Consider the following 19,386-nt stretch of genomic DNA (forward strand, 5'->3'; position numbering starts at 1 on the left):
TTTTGTGTGTTTCAAGGAAAGAAGGGAATTCCAAAAAAAGCAGCTATCCAAACAAGCCAACCTATGTATATGGAACAAGCCCGCAGCCGTCCCAGGAGAGGAGCCGGGAAAGAACCGCGCGGTGGAAATGCAGAGTATGTCCCACTCTCGAATGGCTAGGCTGCTTCCCCAGATCTCATCTCTCTAAATGTAAACACTGTAACGCAAGCATCTGACTGTCAGAGATGCAAAGAAAACCTTGACAAGGTGAAGCGATTACCAGCCCGGCAGAGAGGTGTCTGCCAAGGAGCTGGCTCCATGGCTGGAGAGGTGTGAATGGCCCCTTCAGCCCACGGGGGCTTCGTGCTACCGCAGCAGTGTTGATGCGCATTAACTCCTTCACTGCTGCTCTTGTGCCTTCAGACTGCGGTACCAGGAGGGCACAGAAGTGGGGTGGCTTACCCTTTGACGTAGATATCACTCATCTTCTCCCCAGTGATGCTGAGGTCATCGAGGATGACGTCCTTGGTGTTCCAGATGATGCAGCGCAAGTAGAACCTGAAGGGCACCGGACAAAGGAGAGACATGAGAGAGGGGGAAAGCTTGGTCGGGAGCCCACCCAACAGCCTGGTCATGCTATTCAGCTATTTAGCTGGAGGAGCTCAGATACGAGCCATTTTTCCCCTGAAGATAAGCCTGCTCAGACTTCCCTCAGCTGAGCAGGTGAACCTCTCCCCACCTGGCATCTCCAAGCCCTCTCCTCTTCCCCCCACAGAGAAGGCGCAGGAACCAGCGCTGCACCGAGTCAGAAAGGAAAAAGAAGTCACCTCTTGGCTTTGCGTGGCATGATGTTGAAAGGGGGACCAGGCTGACCCAAAGATTTTGGAAACAGATCCACCCACATCTGTAGCTTTCCCTGCAAGGAAAGAAAGACACGAGAAGCCTGGTGAGCCTGCTGTCTGGGTCACCTCCACCTCCTCAGTAGGACCCAGCACAGAAATTATCAAGTGCTCCACAGTTCCTTTGTTGAAAACCAAGGTTTCTTTACTGGAGAAGTGTCACTGAGTATTTTAGTGACAGTGGGGTATATATTAATGGTCTGTGATACATAAGAGGTCAGTCTGAATTAGCTGAAGGTGCACTCAAGGTTTGGTCTCCAAGGCTGAGTATCTTTACATAGGCCAGACTGAGGGCTGGGTCCATGGGAGGTGTCGGAGAAGCAAGCAGCTCACTTATTTTCCATAGTGTCACACCAGTTGCCACCAGCTGAACAGCTGGTTTATGGGTTTCTGACCATGGCAGTGGAGGATGGGATGAGGAGAGCAGTACCTAATTCCACTTTCACATAATCCTACCAGGGAGAGAGCAGCAGAAATGCAGCTGAAATCTCAGGGGGTCGTTTTTTAGGTGGTCCCTTTTACTGTAAAACACCAATGGGTGCCAATAAAATATTTTCTTGTACAGTCTCAAGGGTCTAAAGAAAAAAAAAAAGACATCCTTTGACAATCAGCCCATCACAGAGGACTTTGTGGTTTGCTTGTTTTTTGGCAAGAAAATCTTCCATTTCAGCAGAAAACTTTAAAAATCCACCCTTTAAGCTCGCTGCAAACAGCCCGATAGAGCCAGTCTGTTCCATGGGTTTGCAGCGGGTCAGGGCCATGCTTTTGGGAGCTGTGCCGAATGCAACACCTACTGAGCCAGCCAGGTTAATCCCTTCCAGCCCAGCATCACCGCCACGGACGCTCCCGATTAGCAGCACCAGAGCAGGGCAGACCCCGATTGCTCTGCCCATATGCAAGCCCAAGACATGGAGGAAACACCATCCTAGTCTCCAGGGCTGGTCCAACACAACCATGACACTGTAAGAACAGCACAAACCCACTGGTCAGCGGATAGCAGCCACCTCCTGCCTCTAATCATGAACTTCAATGGGTGAATTTGCATGAAAAGGTGTTAGAGCCGTTGGCAGTGCATTTACTTCTGCCAGCAACTCCACTGGACTGGTTAAAAACAAACCACAGGAAGGTAATGGTGCTGCAGTGGCGAAGCTCAGTGGCTGTGTACATTTACACCAGCTGCAGAGCCAGTCCCGCGAAACTGCCTCTGCTGTGCAACTGGAACATGTAAGAGAGATGAGGACAAATCACTGTGTTCTCCGGGAAGCAGCACTTTTTGGTCCAAAGGCATAAAGCCACATACGTGCTAATCAAAGAAAAGGGGTTAGGTGAAATACAGATACCTGGGTTTTGATTGGTTTTGGATAGAAGCCCGTTTAGCTTTTGTTTGGCTTAAAAATATCCAGTCTGCAATAGTACTAAAACTTTATGCCTCCAAGGACTTGTTCCTGCTGCAGAAATCGTGCTGCATTGCCAAAGGAGCCTGCAGGAGCATTATCATTATAGAGAAATTCTACATCAACACTTTCAGATCAGAAATGGCTTTCCCAAAAAAAAAAAAAAGAAAAAAAAAAGGCTTTTGTGAGCAAATGCTGATGAAAGTGAACACCTATTCCAGGAGGCTGGAGCCGATCTCCCCAAGCACCCAGAGTAAGCCAGCCCTGGAGCTGAGCTCCAGCCTGTGTTTGACAGCAAGCGCTCTGCTCTGCCCTGTACGCTGGAAGCCCACCTCCTGGGGCAGACATACCCCACACGGCACTGCAGCAAGCCAGCCACGGATGCACACCTCTCCGAGAGCCAGCAGAACCTCTCTGGGAGCAGCAGGACCTCTTCGAGAAATGTCTCCTCCTGCCGTGAGCCACCACCTTCCAAAGGGTGTGCCCAGGCCATGGAGAACATCTCACCTGGTTAGTGCTGGGTAGAAGGGAGATGATGCTCCTGGCCTTGTCCTGAGCACGCAGCACCACTCACCTGCTCGATCTCTGGCTGGAGGGGGCTGTAGAGAGGCCTGGTCTCCACGTGCTCCGGCACCAGCCCTTGCTTCCGCAGTGCATACAGGGCGAGTCGCTCCTCCACCGGCCCCAGGTGGGGGTTGACGGGTTTGCCGTCCTCTGCAACAGATCAGAGCAAGAACAGCGTCACGCCACATCATGGGCAGGGTGCTGATCACCCCGGGGGGGCTCTGCAAGGGCTGCTGCTCCGGGGGGAGCACCGGGAGCCCACCGACCTCGCAGCAGCCAGGAGCGAGCATGAGGAGCTCAGCCTCCGTTTGCAAATCGACCATCACAGACACACCAGGGCACAGGGCAACGTGGTCCCAGTGGGACACGTGGGCAAACCGTTGCTCCGTGGGACAGGGACGTGCAGGGGGGTCTCACTCAATCCCACCCCAGCCACAGCAAGCACCAGGAGAGTGAAACATTGCAAGTTGAAGCACATGGAAAGGGGAATTTAGGGTTTGACTCAGCTTGCAGTGCTTCTAAGGGCTCGGGACCCCCAGAATCACAGCAGCTGGGGCTAGCAGCCATCCAGCCCACGCTGCTGCTCTGCTGCCATTCCCATCCCCAGCAGAGGTTTGTCCAACGGGCACTGCAACGGGCTGCCCGGGGACGTGGTGCGGTCCCATCCTGGAGGTATTTCAGAGACGTGTGGACATGGTGCTTAGGGAGGTGGTTTAGTGGTGGACTTGGTAGTGCTAAGGCATGGTTGGACTCGATGACCTCATGCGTCTTTGCCAACCTAAACCGAGCATTCAGTGATCCTACAATTTAACACCAGCCAGGAGGTTTGGCCGGGCAAAGAGAAGCGCAATGGGAGAGCTCCCTGCAGGGTCCTGCTCCTTCTCTGCTGGGTCCAGGGAGGAAGACAGAAATGAGAGGAAGCTGAGGCCCATGCAGGCACTGCCAGCACAGCTCCATCGCCCGTCCTGGTCCCTGAAACCACCTCCACATCCTCATCCCACTCCACACCAGCCCCTAACCCCTCCGCAAATGCACTGCTGGACAAAGCCAATTAGCAATGGATGTTTTCGCCCTCTCTGCCCCTCGTTCGGGACCCTCATCCCACCAAACGTGGAGGGCCTCGGCCACGGCTGCTGCTCCCTGCCCATCCCCACGGCCGAGCCGGGGCTGTGCAGGACTCGCCCCGGCACACGGCTGCCTCGCAGCCACGTCGTTTCAAGGCCGTGCACCTTCGAGGACCTTTGAAATGAAATGCGCTCCATAAATATTATTACAGCTCTGCAACTTTCAGGTGATATATCCCAGCTCCTTTCTTGGCAATGTCTTGAAGTGGTTAACTTCAGACATATGGGCCATTTCCCAAGCAGTGGAAACCTGGCGTGTGTGCGTGCGTGTGTGTGTGCGCGCACAGGAAAAAGAAAAAGCCCCTCTCAGAAAACAACAAATGTGGGGGTTATGGAATAATGGTCCGGGTGCAGTGCTTGTAAAACCCATGCTCTCGTGTTTAATAGCTTCACTTTATACCGCCAGGTTCAGATCTGACATTGCTCTGCGCACACAGCTGGTTTCCAGATCTCCTTGAGGTCAAGCATCAGACTTTGTTCTGTTTTTTGAACTGATTGCCATTAAAGCAGAGGAAGGTGAAAGGCAGAGGCTGGGAGAGGGGGGAAGCCCCCGCTCGGTTTAACACCTCTCCAGCCCTTGCTGAAAACCTTTCGCATAACAAGAGGCTGCGAAGGAGCTGTGGCTTCCCTGCTCCTCCTCCCAAGGAGAGTATCACAAATTTGTGCCTCGACTCCACAGAGCACAGGCAGGCATCAGCCCTGGGCTGCTCCTGTCCCTGCAGTGGCCTTCGTTAGCCAAACTGTTACTCCTGGGCCCCACGCACTGGGGTTTCACCTCCTCCCTGAGACCAAACCCCCCTTCAATGCTTTAAAGCAGAGTTTCCTCTAAAAAGCAAGCTCCTGCCCCCAAGGATGTCATCAGAGGGGCAGGGAACTTCAGGTGTGAGTGGTGTTTGGGAGGAAGGTTATACAAATGAAAAAATGCCTCCCTACCTCCCAGTGATAGTTCCTCCTTGCTGGCACAGGCTGATCCGACCTTTCCAGCTACAGCACACCTCGCTCTGGTTGTGCTGGCACTGTGCGTATGATATTGTCTCCCTCTAGTGCCCCCAGCCCCGAAACGCAGAGACGTGAGCTCCGAGGCCCAGCAGCAGCTGGAAGCCAGGCTGCAGCCTCTCCGGCTGTGCTGGGCTTTGCTGCTCGCAGCCTGCATGTGTTTGGTTAGCTGCAAGCAGCAAGGGAAGGGTGAGGCTGTGCTTAAAGTACCTGGATTGCAGGTTTGGGTTCAACCCTTGGGGTTCAGAGCAGATCCAACTGCACCCTGCAGCCTGTGGGGCAGAGCCGACCTTGGGAAGGTGCACAGCCAGGTGGGCAGCAAGGCGAGGACAGCGACGTGCCCGTCACCCACTCCTGGCCTCCACTCACACAGAAAGGAGCTGGGCAAGAAAGCCCCCGTGATGTGCTCATGGCCTCCAGCTCCAACCCTTGCTCTGGATAACGGGAAGCTACCCGCAGCCCCGAAGCAGCCCCTTACCCAGTTCGGAGAGGATGTACTCCTGCTCCCGGAAGATGACCCGGTCGGACTTGTAGGTGGGAGCCTTGTAGTTGTGCTGCAGGGAGAAGAGGTGAAGCAGCTGGGAAGGACGGAGTTGGTCTCGCCACTGGTTGGGTCCAGAACTGAAACAGGGGGGAAAACAGCAGCTCAACACGGGATAAAACAACGCCCAGCCTCGATAAGGGGCTACAGCAGTGTTACCCCAAAAAGGGCTGTGCTGAGGAAGGTGCAGCCAGCTCCGACCCTATGCTCACCTTGACCCACCGGTGAAGGGGGCTGCATGTCCCACACCCTGCTCAGCCCCAGCTCAAAGGGCTGGGGTGCCCCGACAGCCCCCAGACCCACTGCATCACCCTGCAGCTGGTCCCAGGCATGGGCAGTGCCCTCATTGTGGTGTGCCCAAGAGGTGTCAGAGATGTAGCAAATCTCTCCAAGGAGATTTATGTTATTTGAAGCTGCTGAAGAAGAGCCAGGACTTGGGGGAAGTATATAAACGGGGGAGCTTCTCCAGCAGGAATCTGTCCCTCATGACAAATCTCTGCAGTGAAATACGGCAGCAGACAGATCCCCTGGGACAGCAGACCCGTGGTCAGGGCTGGGCTGAGGCATTGCCCTGGTCCCCATGGCCACCTCGGCACTGCAAAGCCCTCGCAGCTACAGAGACCCACTGCCCAAGCCTACAGGGATACCTACACACAGTAGGTTTGGGGAAGCCCACAGCGAGCCCCGTATTTTGACAGGAAGCGGTTCTCCAGGTCTATGACGGTCTCCCCGATCTTCTCATCCTTCGACAGGAGGTCGTAGTCATAGAGCGTGATCTTCAAGTCCTTCTCCAGGGGCAGGGTGCAGCTCAGCTCGAACATCCTGTGCAACCAAGAGATGCCCATGAGATGGAGAGCAGGCTGCTAAGTGTTCCACGGCACATCTTTGCTGTGCTGGGACAGTACTATAGGTCAGGTTGATGGCTGGACTTGATCTTGCAGGTGTTTTCCAACCTAGACGATTCTATGGTTCTGTTGGTGCTGTGCTGTGCTGGCTTAGCTCACAGACACGCCACCAAGTAAGCACGCTCTGGGTTTCCCGTTGCCTGGCTGAATTACCCTTGAGCAAACTTTGGCCCTGTTTAGTTTCTCCACTTGCTAATTGGAAGTGACAGCAGTCACTGGAGTACCCAGGGTAAAAAAGCAGGCATTGAGAGACAGGAATCCTCATTGCCATGGGGTGAGAAAGGGGAAGAAATGACACCTTTGGAAAACCAACTGCCCTTTGAGCCCAAAGAGCAGAAATCCAAAATACGAGGCCAAGCTTGCGGTCAGCATGAGACTGACCCCGCCAAAGCCTCCTCATCCTCCCCTGCCAGTCCCAAGCACCAGGGTTTTGTGCTGTCCCCTCTGCCATCCTCACACTGCAGTCTACATAGTGACATGACATTAAACAAGAGCAAACCTTCCTCTACCTCTTCAAACAAAGGGTAGTAAGAGACAACGTACCAAGACCCTCCCAAAACACGACACCCTGATCCAGACAAAGCCTGTGCTCATGGACGTTAGAGATGTGGAAGGTGGGATGTAGGGTGCGCAGGACAGTCTGGGTCTGACCCAGTGCCACCAGGAAACCCTCCACCTGCTGCTGAAACACCGTCAAATTGGGGGCAAAACACGATGCCCATTTCCACCAGCAGCACCCACCCCGCAGCAGTTTTTAAGGAGGGGAAGTGAGTGATTATGCCACCAATTAAGAGTGCAGGAGGAACTGGGGTCAGCAGAAAGTAATTAGCTAAAGCTGGCAGGCAGCCAGCAGCCCAGGGAAAAGCTCGTGAAACGGGAGGTTTAATAGCCCGCCAGCAGCCAGGACCTCGGTTTTACGTCTTGCTTTAAAGACGGGGTGGGAGGTGCAGCGCGCTGTCTAGACGGCCGCTGGCCGGGAGCCAGGTTTGGCAGAGGGGGCCTGCCCCGGGAGCGGAGCTCCCCGCAGACCAGGGCTCCCTCGTGCTCCATGGGGAGCGCCCCCTTTGCCCCACAGGAAAGGCAGAGTTTTGGCAGAAGAGGAGGAAAAAGCTTGTCTAATCCACGCAGTCCTCCGAGACCTCACCGGTATCACCCTTGCCGTCCTTACCCCTTCTGGTCCAACCTTGCAGATGGTGTATCTCCTTCTGCATCTTGTTTTTTTGGGAAGCTGTCCCAGTACTGACAGCCTGAGCTGGCGAGAGGCCCCAAGAAAACCAGCAGGATCTCACATGCTTTAGGGCTTGACCCCTGTTCATCCTGGAGCACAACACCCTACATCTAGCCCCAGCTCGCCTAGGAGATCCAACCCTGATCACCATGTGGAGGCTGAGCACCAGGCTTTCCTCTGCCTCCCTCTGCTTTGCCTCGTCCCTGTGGTGCTTTCCAGCCCTGAGGAATACCCTTTTCTGAAGACAACCTTATCTTTTGCCTTTTATCCCAACTTTGTGGCCCTACGGTTAGGCAAACAACTCAACCAGCCAACATCAATTTTATAAATAACTCTTTTTCAAGGTATATGATTGGAGGTGTCCCGTGTACGGTCATACAGACCTCCATGCATCATCTCTTGTCTTCAGACATTTAACTGAAGTGCCTAAATGAGGAACAGCATTGCCCCAAACTCTCTCTGCTATCAGTGGGAAGAGGCAGAAGCCTCCACAGGGGGATCTCAGGTCTAAACAACCCCCTTGATGTCTCCTCACACTCCGCTGGTGACAGAGCAGACCCAGTCCATGCTTCATAGTTCAGAAGTCCCAGGGAGAAGGTGAACGTGAACCATGGGGGTTAGGACAGTGACCAAGCCAAGGTCAGACCCACTTCAGCAAGGCTGGATGTGAGCCAAGAGTGCACCAAGGGAACAGCAAACTCTGGCTAACCCAATTCTGTTCCCTCAAAATGGCATAAAAGTCCCAGGGAATCCAGAGTGAACCAAAACTTACTTTCCGAAGACAGGCTCCAGTGTACAGGGGAGGTAATTTTCTTGGTCATTTATGGATTTCTTTCCCACTGAAATCTTCACGTAGGGATCACACTAAAGATGGGCATAAAAATAAATGCAAAAGTCATTGCACAGCAATAGTAGGATAGGATAGGATAGGATAGGATAGGATAGGATAGGATAGGATAGGATAGGATAGGATAGGATAGGATAGGATAGGACAGGACAGGACAGGACAGGACAGGACAGTTCAGTTTGGTTCAGTTCGGTTGGACAGGACCTACAGAGATCACAAGCCCAACACCTGAGCACCTCAGGGCTAACCAGGAGCTGAACCACATTACTGAGGGCATCGTCCCAGCGCCTGGGCGCTGCAGGCACGGGGCATCCACCACCCTGCCAGGAGGCCGCTGCGGGTGTTTGCCCACCCTCGGGGAGAAGAAATGTTCCCTCACGTCCCGTGAGGAAACATTCCCTCTGCGCTTCCCTCCCCTCGGCCTCCTGCCCCCCGACCAGGTGAGGCAGCGCCTGCAGCCGCCCCTCGCAGGCCGTGCCCTCCAGCCCAGCACAGCCACGTTGCCCACCCTCGGGTGCCCCCCAGGAGCTCAGCACCCCCTCCACACTGCGGGCCCACAGCCACGCACAGCACCGGGGTGAGGGAGCTGAATGCGCCGTGACACAACGTGACGCACCCCAACACACGGCCGTGTTGGCTTGCGCTCCTCTTACTAATGGAAAAGGAGTAACTCTGTCACCCCTCTCCCAGCAAGCGGGATCTTCCACTACCCCTGATTAACACCCGATTTTGAGGACAGGACAGTCTGACCATAGGTTGTCACCATTGGCAAGGGCCATTTGCACTGCAATTCCATTTCAGGGATGACCAAAGGGCCGGTTAGCAATGTGGGACAAGTGTCCAGATCCCTCTGAGGCCCATGAGGTGGAAAAGGAATGAAATAGCATGAAAGGAACTATTTTGGGCTTGTTTGATGGACTGGGCTTGCTCTGGATTCCTCAGGATGTTCCCGTTCACCCATCTGAGTCACCTTCTCTGAACCTCAGGGTTCCCCTGAGGTCACCATTTTTTTAACTTTGGGGTCTACTCAAAAATAGATTTACGAATGCAAGAGACCAAAATGTCAAAGGAAAAACATTTTGTTTCATTAAAAACATGGCTCGAAATGTTTTTTTTTCCCAATATGATGCAATAGCTTTAAAAAATAAAATAGAATGGAAGCATACTTTAACATAAAGCCTCATTATGCATCTCAAAATTATATCAGATATTTTTTTTTTTTAAGTTTTTTAGCTTCTCGCTCATAACTAACATGATTCAGGGAAAACGACATAAATCTGAAAAGTGGTTAAATTGACCTGAGTCATCATTTCCTCCAGGGGAAAAAAATCACCTAAAACTTTTCACGTAGGTTGAATCCAACACCAAGAGGGACCCAGCATCTTACTCAGATAATACCAAAAACAAACAAAAAATAAACTGGGAAAAACATTGGTGATTTATGCTGTCGGGAAAAAACACCCAGTCTAAGCTCCTTTTCAGTTTTCTCTGACTTGGAGATTAATTAAGAAGAGAAGGATGTGCCTGGGGGAGGTCAGCAGCACAAGCACGGGCTGGGCTCTCCTTTGGTCTGCCCTCGACTGTGACGAGCTTCAGGAGACACCACAGCACAGGGAGAAAGGCTGTGGGCCAAGCTAGGATTGGCTTTAGTTTACAGTGTAAAAAAAGCATTTTTTCTGCTCCTTGTTTTTCATTCTCAGGAGTCTCTTATGGGAGATTTCTAAGAAATTGAAAACCCTCATTTCAAGGCCATTTTCAAAAACTGGGCAGATTAAAAAGTAATTTGGAGTTGTTCGTGTCAAAATATTTCCTACCTTTTTCTTTAAAAAAAAAAAAAAATCCCTATTTTCCAGCAGAGCAAAGAGAGTTAAGAAGGATTTTTCCCTAAGGGTTTTTTTTTTTTCAAACTGAAACAAGATGAACATTTTCTTTTTGAACCGACACAATTTTCTTTTTGCACTGAATTTTTCTTTCAGACTGGCAAAGCATTGCAGAAAGCAGTCATGTGAGAGACCTAATTTTGTTTCCTTTGGCACTGAGGTACGAGGAAAAAAAAAAAAAAAGAAAAAAAAATCATTTAGCTATTTCAACTAGCCCTACTGAAAAATCTCTCGGGATGGAGGATGAAGAGTTGGCTCCTGGGATTCCCGGATGTAGCAGCGGAGGCAGGAAGAAGGCGAATGTTTTCCCCTTGTTGCTGTCAACGTTGTTCCTAAATTTTAGGACGAGCCACCCCGTGCCCACCCCACAACCCATCAGCCTACCTTCCCGTTGGAGTCCTTGGGCTGGAGGCCGAAGGCCCGGACAATGTAGACCCGGACGAGGCACTCCTGGGGCCCTCTGGCCGGCAGCTGGTGGAACTGCCGAGGCGGCGCCGGGACCCGCGGGTCGTCGGGCAGGGGGTAAATTCGGAACGACCCCTGCAAGGAGAGAGGGGCTCAGCCACGCTGGGACGGGCCTCGTGCTCGCGGCGACTCCTCCGGGTGGCTGCGGGCTTGGGACAGAGCCCAGGTCCGGACCCTCTCTGAGCTACCACGACAGAGCAGGGCTCTTCATGGAGCAGGGAGACAGAAGCAGGGAGGAAAGCTGCCTGCAACGCTCGTCCCATGCTTGAGCATTGATGCTAACCCTGTCATAAGCCTGCACAGAGCCCCACTAGCCTGCTTGTCCTCTCTCTCTTCTACTTCACTGTTGCTTGAGCCATTGAAAAAGTGTGAAGGAGCCTTGCTGCCCCCAAATCACCCCCCCAGAAGGTTTAGGCTGAGGCTTTTGCTGCAGGACAGTTTTAAGGTCCCTGGGAGAGGCAGCTGTGTCCTCAGCGAGGGGTGGGAGGAGGAGGAAGAAAATGTAAAATTTTGCAAGTCACCAGAGCTGATTTTTTCTTCCCAGACAAGTGGCAGGAATCAGTCGGTGGGTATTGTCTGGGGGAAGAGAGTGGTGGGCAAAAACAGGAATTCCAAAAAAACAGCTAGAGAAAATAAACCCCTCTCCTGAAAGCAGGCTAAGGGCTGCTCCGAGCGTGTTAGAAAGAGCAGAGTTCCCATTGCTGCCCCGCACTGGACAAACGCCCGCAGCGGCAGAGCTCCAAGCACCCGGCCGCGTGTGCTCCTGGCCACGGCCCAGCTGGAAGCGGCTGTCACACCTTGAACTCCCCCACGACCGAGGGGTCGTCGTTGGAGTCCTGCGACCGCCCGCGGTACAGCCTGAAGGTGTGGCAGAAGTCGGAGAGGTGCTCGAAGTCCTCCACGTTCTCCAGCTCCGTCTCGTAGACCTGGGGAAGGAGAACCAGAGGGCAAGGGCAGGGACTGCTCCCGGGCAGCGTGTCCCAGCAGAGATGGGGCAAGACGGAGACACGTTTCTCAGTCTGGAGGAAATGCCACCCCAAGGGACATTCTTGCTGCCCCAGGACAGGTGAAGAGCAGACCTTTGGGAACCCTGCAAGAAGTAACAGCACATCAGAGAAGACCCAGAGCATGCCAAGGTCTTCCAGAGCGTTTTTCATCCGCCAGAGGGCTCCTTGCTGGGAGCATTTTCCTTACAACCAGGGAACGTTTTCCCCACTTCAGTCCTGCTTGGGCTCCTGTGTTACTTCTGGCACCTCCTGTAACAGGGCACCTAAATCTTCCCCTTCCCTTAGCAGTCTCTGGCTCTCCTTGTTCTTCCCAAAGATCTTTCAGGGTGGCAATTCCCCATCTCCTCTGCCACTTAGAAAAGTGACAATATCTTAAAGACAGCAAAATGGAAAGTTACCAGAAAGTAGTTTGCAAAGAAAATCAAGTTTTCAAAACGGAATAAATAGCTACTCTTAAAAACAAAATTACCTGCTCTCTGGGGAAAATTATTTTTTTTTCTCCTCAGAAGAAAGCAAGCCTTAAACACTCAAAATAAATAAATAAATAAATAAATAACAACCCAAGGCGAGTGGAAAAACATCAGGGACAGTTCCCATCCCTGAGCCAGGGCCAGACAAGGCCACTTACCTTCAGGGTGTCAAAGCCCTTCTCCAAGTAGGAACCACATTTTTCCCTCTCTCCTGTGGAAGCGTAGAATTTGCTCCACCAGTCAATGAATTCTTCCTCCTGGCAGCAAGGGATACCAAAGTCATACACCTCCACGAGCAAACCCCAACAATCAGTGACAGCAGCGCCTCCCACAACTGCTCGAGGTGAGCGTATCCCTTGCACACCGACCCCACGACACTGCCCAGCAGCTCGGCTCGGGCTGGGTGGCTCCGTGTCGGGTGGCTCTGTGCCCCGCAGAGGCGATGAAGCCGTCAGGAACCAGCCGGCAGCCCCTTGCTGCCTGCTGTCCCTGGGGACGCATCCAGCCCAAACCCTGCTGTTGCAGCCACGGCTGTGCGCCGAGACCCGTCAGCAGGGAGGGCAGTTCTCCATGGGCGAGCGAGGCAGAGCCCACAAAGATTTGGAGGGGTTTTATCCCAGAGGACCTTTTGGGTGGTGGTCTGCCCAGGACCTCAGTGCAGGAGCACGCAGGGGGTGAGATGAATTCACTCTCGTGTTAAAACAGTCCTCACAGCCTGAAAGTGGAGGAGGATGTGAGGGCTGCTCTTAAACTCAACCCTGCTTTAGGCTTTGCCTGGAAAGTTGCTGGGTTTCTGGGATGGGAATTGCCCCAGCACCATCCAGCTCCCCACCCAAGCTGTCCCCATCCCCACACGTACAAAAAAATAAATGCATATATCCTACTGCCACATAAAATAATGGTCCTCAGGTGCTGTACATCTCCCAGGAAGAACGTAACCCTCTTCTCATCGATATCACATGCAGAAATGAGCAGAACTCATACAACCAGTGGCCACAACGCCACTAAGGTGCATTTGCCTCATCTGCTATGCAAACTGGATTTTAGCTCTGGGGATGCTGTTCCAAGAAGAAGGCCGGCTGCCGGCTTCAGAAAACGCATACATTTTATAAGAGCACCATTTTTGAAATTTATACAAGCGAAGATGAAGGGGCTTTGACTGTGATTCATGAAACATTCCTGAAAAATAATGATGTCTTATTTTAGAAGTCCACAAAATTCCATCACACTGACCTAATGGAGGAATCATAATAGAGGTTTATTGGATTTATATTTTAAGCCAGCAGTGCAGACTCTAAATTGCTGTCTTGAATAGACATTGTTTTTAATAGAAATATTACATAAATTAACTCTGAGGCCTCGTCTGCCTCCTTTTTCTTTTTTTCTTTTTTTTTAATGTTGCCTTTCATCGCTTCCCCTGTTTTATTGTTTAAAAAGCTACACTCTGACCATCGTGGCTTTATTACGGCGTTCCACAGGTACCGGGTTACAAGGAAAGCACTCAAACTAATCTGGCGACTTACCCATGGTATCTTCTGCAGCCCCAAGACAAAGAATTTGGTTAGATATTTTTGCTGATTTCCACTGATGTTAAAAAAGGGAAAAAAAAAAAAAAAAAAAAGGAGGCAAGGGGAGCAGCTGGAATATTAATAGCAAAGGACATTATTTCATTTGCCTTCAAATGGAAAAGCCAGAGAATCGATGGCTCCACCACGCAACCAACGGATTCAGGGATTTCATTTAGCCATCAGCGACAGCCAGCAGCATCCCTGCTGTTTTGTCCTGGATGTGGTACAGGACGCTCCCAGAGTCGGGGGCTGTGCCTGAGCCTGGGTAAAACCTCAAGGACCCCGCGTGCCCTCGCCAAGCCTTGCAGGGATCCCCTGGGGCTTCAGCAGGGCACAGCCCAGGGGCGAGCATCGCTGCTGGATACGTTTCACACCAAGTGACCAAAGCCTACAATTTCGGCTGGGAAAGAAGCTCGTTCAGCCGTGGTGAGCTGCAGCCATGCTTACCAGAAGATGTGCTTTCTCCCCATCACCATCCACCCTCTCTTCCCCCCACCTGCTGCCCCCACAGGGCAGGGACCGCCGTACTGTGAGCTGCACCCCGAGTGCCCTGAACCTGGTGGCAGGATGGCGACCCTTCTCCATTTGGTGCAGGGACAAAGAGAAGAACTTTAAAGCTCCAGAGTGCCCAGCTTCGGCATTTGCTGCTAAAATGGGGAAGTCGTTTTATAACCCAGGAGCAGCGGAAAAGGAACTGGGGCTGTTTCACCAGGAGAGAGCCTGAGCAGGACTGTCCCGTCAGTCTCCCAGCGGCTCCATGAGCATCCAGGGCAGCAGAGAGCCCCTTCCAGCAGGGCATCCCTGCAGGCAGGATTGGCTTATGGGCAAAGGCACGGCCGTTTCCAAAAAATAAAGACATTTGGACTCCAAAAAAAAATGCTTTTAAAACCAGAACTTCACCAGCATGCTGCAACTTCCCTCTTAAGCATTTCTGGAATTGTGGCTTGGACACAACAGCAGCACTCAGACGCATGCTTAACTTCAACCAAGTGTGCAAATCCCTCTGAAGTCAATGAGGCTCTTCAGACGCAGCCTTAAGGGCTTTCTGGATCAGGCCTTGGGTTCAGCAGAGCCAGCAGCAGTCGCACTCGCCCCCTCCAGATGATATAACGGGGTTTAAGCTGTGCCAGATCTCCGTGTAGGACTTTTACCCAGGGGCTAAGTACTTTGCTATTGAGGGCATTAAAATCCTTCCTTCCTCCAGACCCCGACATGCAGACCTGTGTCATCCCGGCGGCTGCCGGGATGTTTTCAATCTCGTTTTCTTCCATACGGGGGCAAGGCACCGGTTGTGACCTCATTTTTGTCAGGGGGCTGAGCCAGCACCATTCTCTCCCCCAGCACTGGATTCCCTCGTCCTGCAAGCCCAGGCACCAGATGCATCCCCAGATGGGGACAGGAGGAAGTTGGGGTTGTCCAACACAACCCAGCTTTCACAAAGTGCATTGGAAAGGACATTTTGGTCTGAAGCCAAAGGAGCTGCGGGAACCTGAGAGCTTGTGTATGAGTCCTGGTGAAACTCAGCCACCTCACAGGTGGGGAAACTGGGGCACGGACAGGTTACCGGCCAGACAGCAAAGCCAGGAGCAGAGCAGGCATGGGATAACTGAAATCCTAATAGTCATTTTTGCTCTTCTAATGATTATACACTCTTCCCCGTGGGAATATAGCTAATTACAGCACTAATAAATATTGCCTCTAAAGAAGCTAAGCCACTGCCTCGATCTCCAACGTACTCACACCTCACATCTGGGAGGCAGATTTCCTGCTGTGAGTAAGCTCCGCAGCTGGGATGAGAAGATCCCTGCAGAAACAGCTTGGGCATTTATGGGTGCACCTCCAAAAAAGCTGTCTGTTACCCTGATTTTGCAGGAGATGACACCCTGCATCTCGGCCTTGGAGAGCACCCCGTTAGTGCTCCTCATGCGCTCCAGTGCGCTCAGCCAGGACACCAAGGGCTTGGCACCTCGCACCCACCGCACCGTGGGAGCTGGGGAAGCCTTTTCCCTGCAAAGCACCTCCCCGTGCCCTTGGCCTCCCACCTGTTCCCCAGGAGGGACCTGGCTTTGGGTTTTCCCTGGGTTATCCTGCTCATTCCAGCTCATCGCTCCCACCTGTTGCAGCGCTGGAGGGAGGAGGAGGAAAGCACAGGCATCCACACCGGGAGGCTGCAAGATGACTTGGCTCATCTTTCGGTTAACCCTTAAGGTGTGAGCTCTCAGATGTTCATAAAGAGAAATTATCCATTTCTGGCCGTGTCACCTTTCTGCTTTCTTTTTTTTAACCTACTGTTAATTTTGCTCAGAAGTGGGCAAAACCGTTTTCAGTGTGAGTGTTTTGTTAGGTTGTTGTTGTTTCCTAGCCTGTTCAAATCCAAAGGAGCAAGCACCTGGGGCTGGGCAAGGACAGGACCAGCCTTCCTGGCCAGAGCCCGCATGCTGCACCAGGGATGTGGCAGTGCCAGGGGCTGTCCCTGGAGCGTGGACAGAAGGCCAGGAGAGATAAGGACAGCCGGAGCACTCCGGGGGCAACGCTGGGCTGCAGCGGGGGCTACTGGTGCCCATTTTCAGCTGCAGACCTCCAACACCCAGAGCCCTTCCAACTAACAGTAACAGGATAAGCCGTAAAATATGTGCTCTGATTTGGAACTAGCAAACACAGCAAATAACCAATTATTCCAAATAGTTTACAGATTCTGACTTCTTTTTTTTTATTATTTTTATTTTTGGCTTGGGTTAGCTTTGCTAACTTGCCATTTGATGGGTTATTTGTATTTCTTACAACCAAGGCATCGCAAGCCAAACTAATGGTATGAAGAACTGCACAGAAAGCACCTCGTGGTGCTTCGCAAGGGAGCGTGGAGGCTCCTTGCTGCAGCTCAGCTGTGTCCGGGGCTGCTTGTGAGCTCCTCTCCTCTGGGAATGGTCATGAACTGCTCCAGTCCTGCCACTGATCCTGCAAGCTGAGGCTGGAGGGGGGACCTCTGGCCAGACCATTGCACCACTGGGAAGGCAGGAGCTGCACGGGCATCAGCCCGAGGGATGAGCACCATCCTACGAGGGGCGCTCCGCAGCTTTCCTGCACACCAGGGCCCCAGCTTCCACCTCCCGCCACCCACGCCAGGGCTCATTTGTGAGTACCCAGCCTGTAAGTACCCTGAGGACCCTGTGCCACTTTGATCCTGAGCCCAGCCAGGGTGGAGAAGACACGCACGAGGACCTGGTGCCAAGGGGAAGCAGGGCCCTCGGAGCCATTGGTGGCAAACAGGCGCTTTGCCCAGCAGTGAGCCTCACCCCAGGGGCGTGAAGGGTTAACATAAAACGTGGCCCAAAACTGCAGCTATTTTCCCTGAGCTGAAGAATTGCAAAAACCACGTCTCCAGGAGCAGAAGCCTCTGCATGACCTGCACCAGGACAGCCCAAGAAGCAGCTGAGAGGCACCCGGGGCACGAAGTCCCACAGAGCCCTGCTGGCAGAACGAGGGTTTCTGGATAAAATGAACTCACAAAAATCCGAATACGTTTCGGGTTAATTAGCATGGACAAGCAAATTAAACCATGCAAACGGCAGCGTCTGAACAGCACAAATGAGGGAACAGGGCCCAGGACAGCTTAAAGGATTGCACTGAGGTCAGGCAGGAAGCCAGGGGTGGAAACCCGCTGATCGGCCCTATGAGCCTTCACCCACAGGGACTGCTGCCCCCAGCCGTCCCCACTTCGCCCTCGAAGGGAAACCTTAACCTCCACTTTCAGGCAAAGGGCAATTTTTCCTCCCCAAAACACCGTGCTTATTCGTTGTTGGCACAATCAGCTCTCTGGTAATTCACAGCTGTATCTGCCGACATTTTAAAGCAGTTCTTCAGAAGTATCCCTGTGTTTTCCTCTGGCTCTTGGCAGTGCCTCCTTAGCACCCTTCCTTGGGGACAGCGCTGCCTGGGCAGGCCGTAGCCCATGGCACCGTGCTGTGCTCTGGAAAAGCATTGAAAGAAAAGGAGAGGAGTGGGAAACTGCCCCAAACAGTTCCATTTTCTGTGTTGCTCTCAAGATATCAAAAGCAACCCAAAGGAGGGAGCTTCACAGACACCTACATCTCACCTGCGTTTGTAACGGGGTCCCAGAGCGACCGGCTCTGATGCAGACACCTCTGCAACGCCTGCCTGAGCCCTGCTCTCAGCTCGGCTGCCAAGCCCAGCGCATATCACAGCTCCTGGGCTTCTGGGGCTGCTGCCCCCACCCTATAGCCCCCTGTGCTTTCCCAACCCAACCACGCCAGGGTCTCACCCCGAGCACTGTCGGGCCAGCTCTGGGAGGCAGAGGCAGGGAGGGAGGTGGCACCTCCGTCCTCGCAGAGCTGCGGGGACACCCGGGACAGGACCTGAGGTAGGAACTGCACTGGTCCAATTTTGGGATGCTCTGACAACTCAAACAGGGGATTCACAGGGCAAGAAAAGGGGAATTTGTGGATAATTACAGGGAGGGGAAAATAGCTCACCGTGGGGCTTGTTTTGAAGTGTTAGGAAGTCATGACTCTCTTTGGGAATTAGATGGTCCTTAAGGCCCCTTCCAGCCCCAGCATTTTCTGATTTTATGGCTCCGTGCTTCAATTTTGGCTAGAGTTGTACCAGAGGAGCGTGAAGAGGGATCAGATCAGGGGGGTATGAACCCAGTTACAAACAAGTGCAGGCTCAGGCAGGCTCCAGCTCTGGCAGCCCTGAGCTGACATCAGTGCTGTGCCTGGGGCTGGGGGGCTTCAAGGTTTTCTCGTGTTTTTTCCAAGTTTTCTCAGGTTTTTCAAGGTTTTCCCAGCACCCTGCAGCCAGGCTGCTGGGGAGGAGCTGAGCAACGTGCTCGAGATGAAGGGGAAAAGCTCCTGAGGAGCACAGCGAGGGCTGGGCAGCCTGGTCTGCAGGTCCATGCGGTCCCACCACGCTGCCCCTGCCCCAGGGCATTCACGTTTGCGGTCAGCTCCCTCGCACGCTCCACACCAGGCTGCAATTTTTGGCTGTAAAAGCTTTTTTTTCCTAGCATTTAAGCAGCTGCAGTCCCTATGCCTCACTCCACAGCCACGGAAGATGCTGCTTTCGTGCGAAGATTCCCGGCCATAAAGGAGAAGGAGCCAGGAAGGAAGGCGCACGCGGGCGGCTCGGTGGCGCGGCTTCCCCCGGGAACGTCAGCTGCTCCCTACAACATGAGGTTTATTACATTTAATCACATCCTTGGAGGGTCCTGGTGCAGGCCAGGAGAACGGGCTTATTACTGCCTAATATTCCGTAGCTTTTATTTTAAATTAATGGTTTGCAGCTTTTTTTTTTTTCCCCTTCAAATTTTTATTTGAAGTAAAATAAAAACATATTCGTGTAAATTAAAAATGCTGATGAACGGGGGGGGTGGGAGGCTATTTATGGACCTTTTGTTTCCAGGCTCGGCATCCAGCACCGCCACCCGGCTGCCCTCTGCACCACAAAGGGAGCCGCTGCGGTGAGCAGCGTTTGGAGGGCACAGAGAGCGACCGGGGTGCAGG

At 52.9% G+C, this 19,386-nt stretch overlaps 1 protein-coding gene across 19 annotated transcripts in view; it reads right to left on the bottom strand.

Annotated features, from left to right (window-relative positions):
* The window catches only part of DYSF (dysferlin), a 93,375-nt gene that overhangs the window by 25,299 nt on the left and 48,690 nt on the right, over positions 1-19,386 (bottom strand). For 13 of the 19 annotated variants that reach the window (XM_040555067.1, XM_040555073.1, XM_040555069.1 and 10 more), the window contains 9 exons: positions 12,458-12,556; positions 11,620-11,748; positions 10,742-10,897; positions 8,403-8,494; positions 6,149-6,319; positions 5,435-5,577; positions 2,847-2,986; positions 807-895; positions 442-537 (listed from right to left, as the gene is read on the bottom strand). In XM_040555067.1, the coding sequence (XP_040411001.1) occupies positions 442-537; positions 807-895; positions 2,847-2,986; positions 5,435-5,577; positions 6,149-6,319; positions 8,403-8,494; positions 10,742-10,897; positions 11,620-11,748; positions 12,458-12,556 (1,115 nt within the window). Of the gene's footprint in view, positions 1-441; positions 538-806; positions 896-2,846; positions 2,987-5,434; positions 5,578-6,148; positions 6,320-8,402; positions 8,495-10,741; positions 10,898-11,619; positions 11,749-12,457; positions 12,557-13,822; positions 13,835-19,386 lie in introns of all 19 variants that reach the window. The other 6 variants (XM_040555066.1, XM_040555065.1, XM_040555061.1 and 3 more) reach the window with 1 other exon arrangement.

Source organism: Cygnus olor, chromosome 4 (genome assembly GCF_009769625.2).
Source record: "Cygnus olor isolate bCygOlo1 chromosome 4, bCygOlo1.pri.v2, whole genome shotgun sequence".
In the NCBI taxonomy this organism is placed as follows: Eukaryota; Metazoa; Chordata; class Aves; order Anseriformes; family Anatidae; genus Cygnus; species Cygnus olor.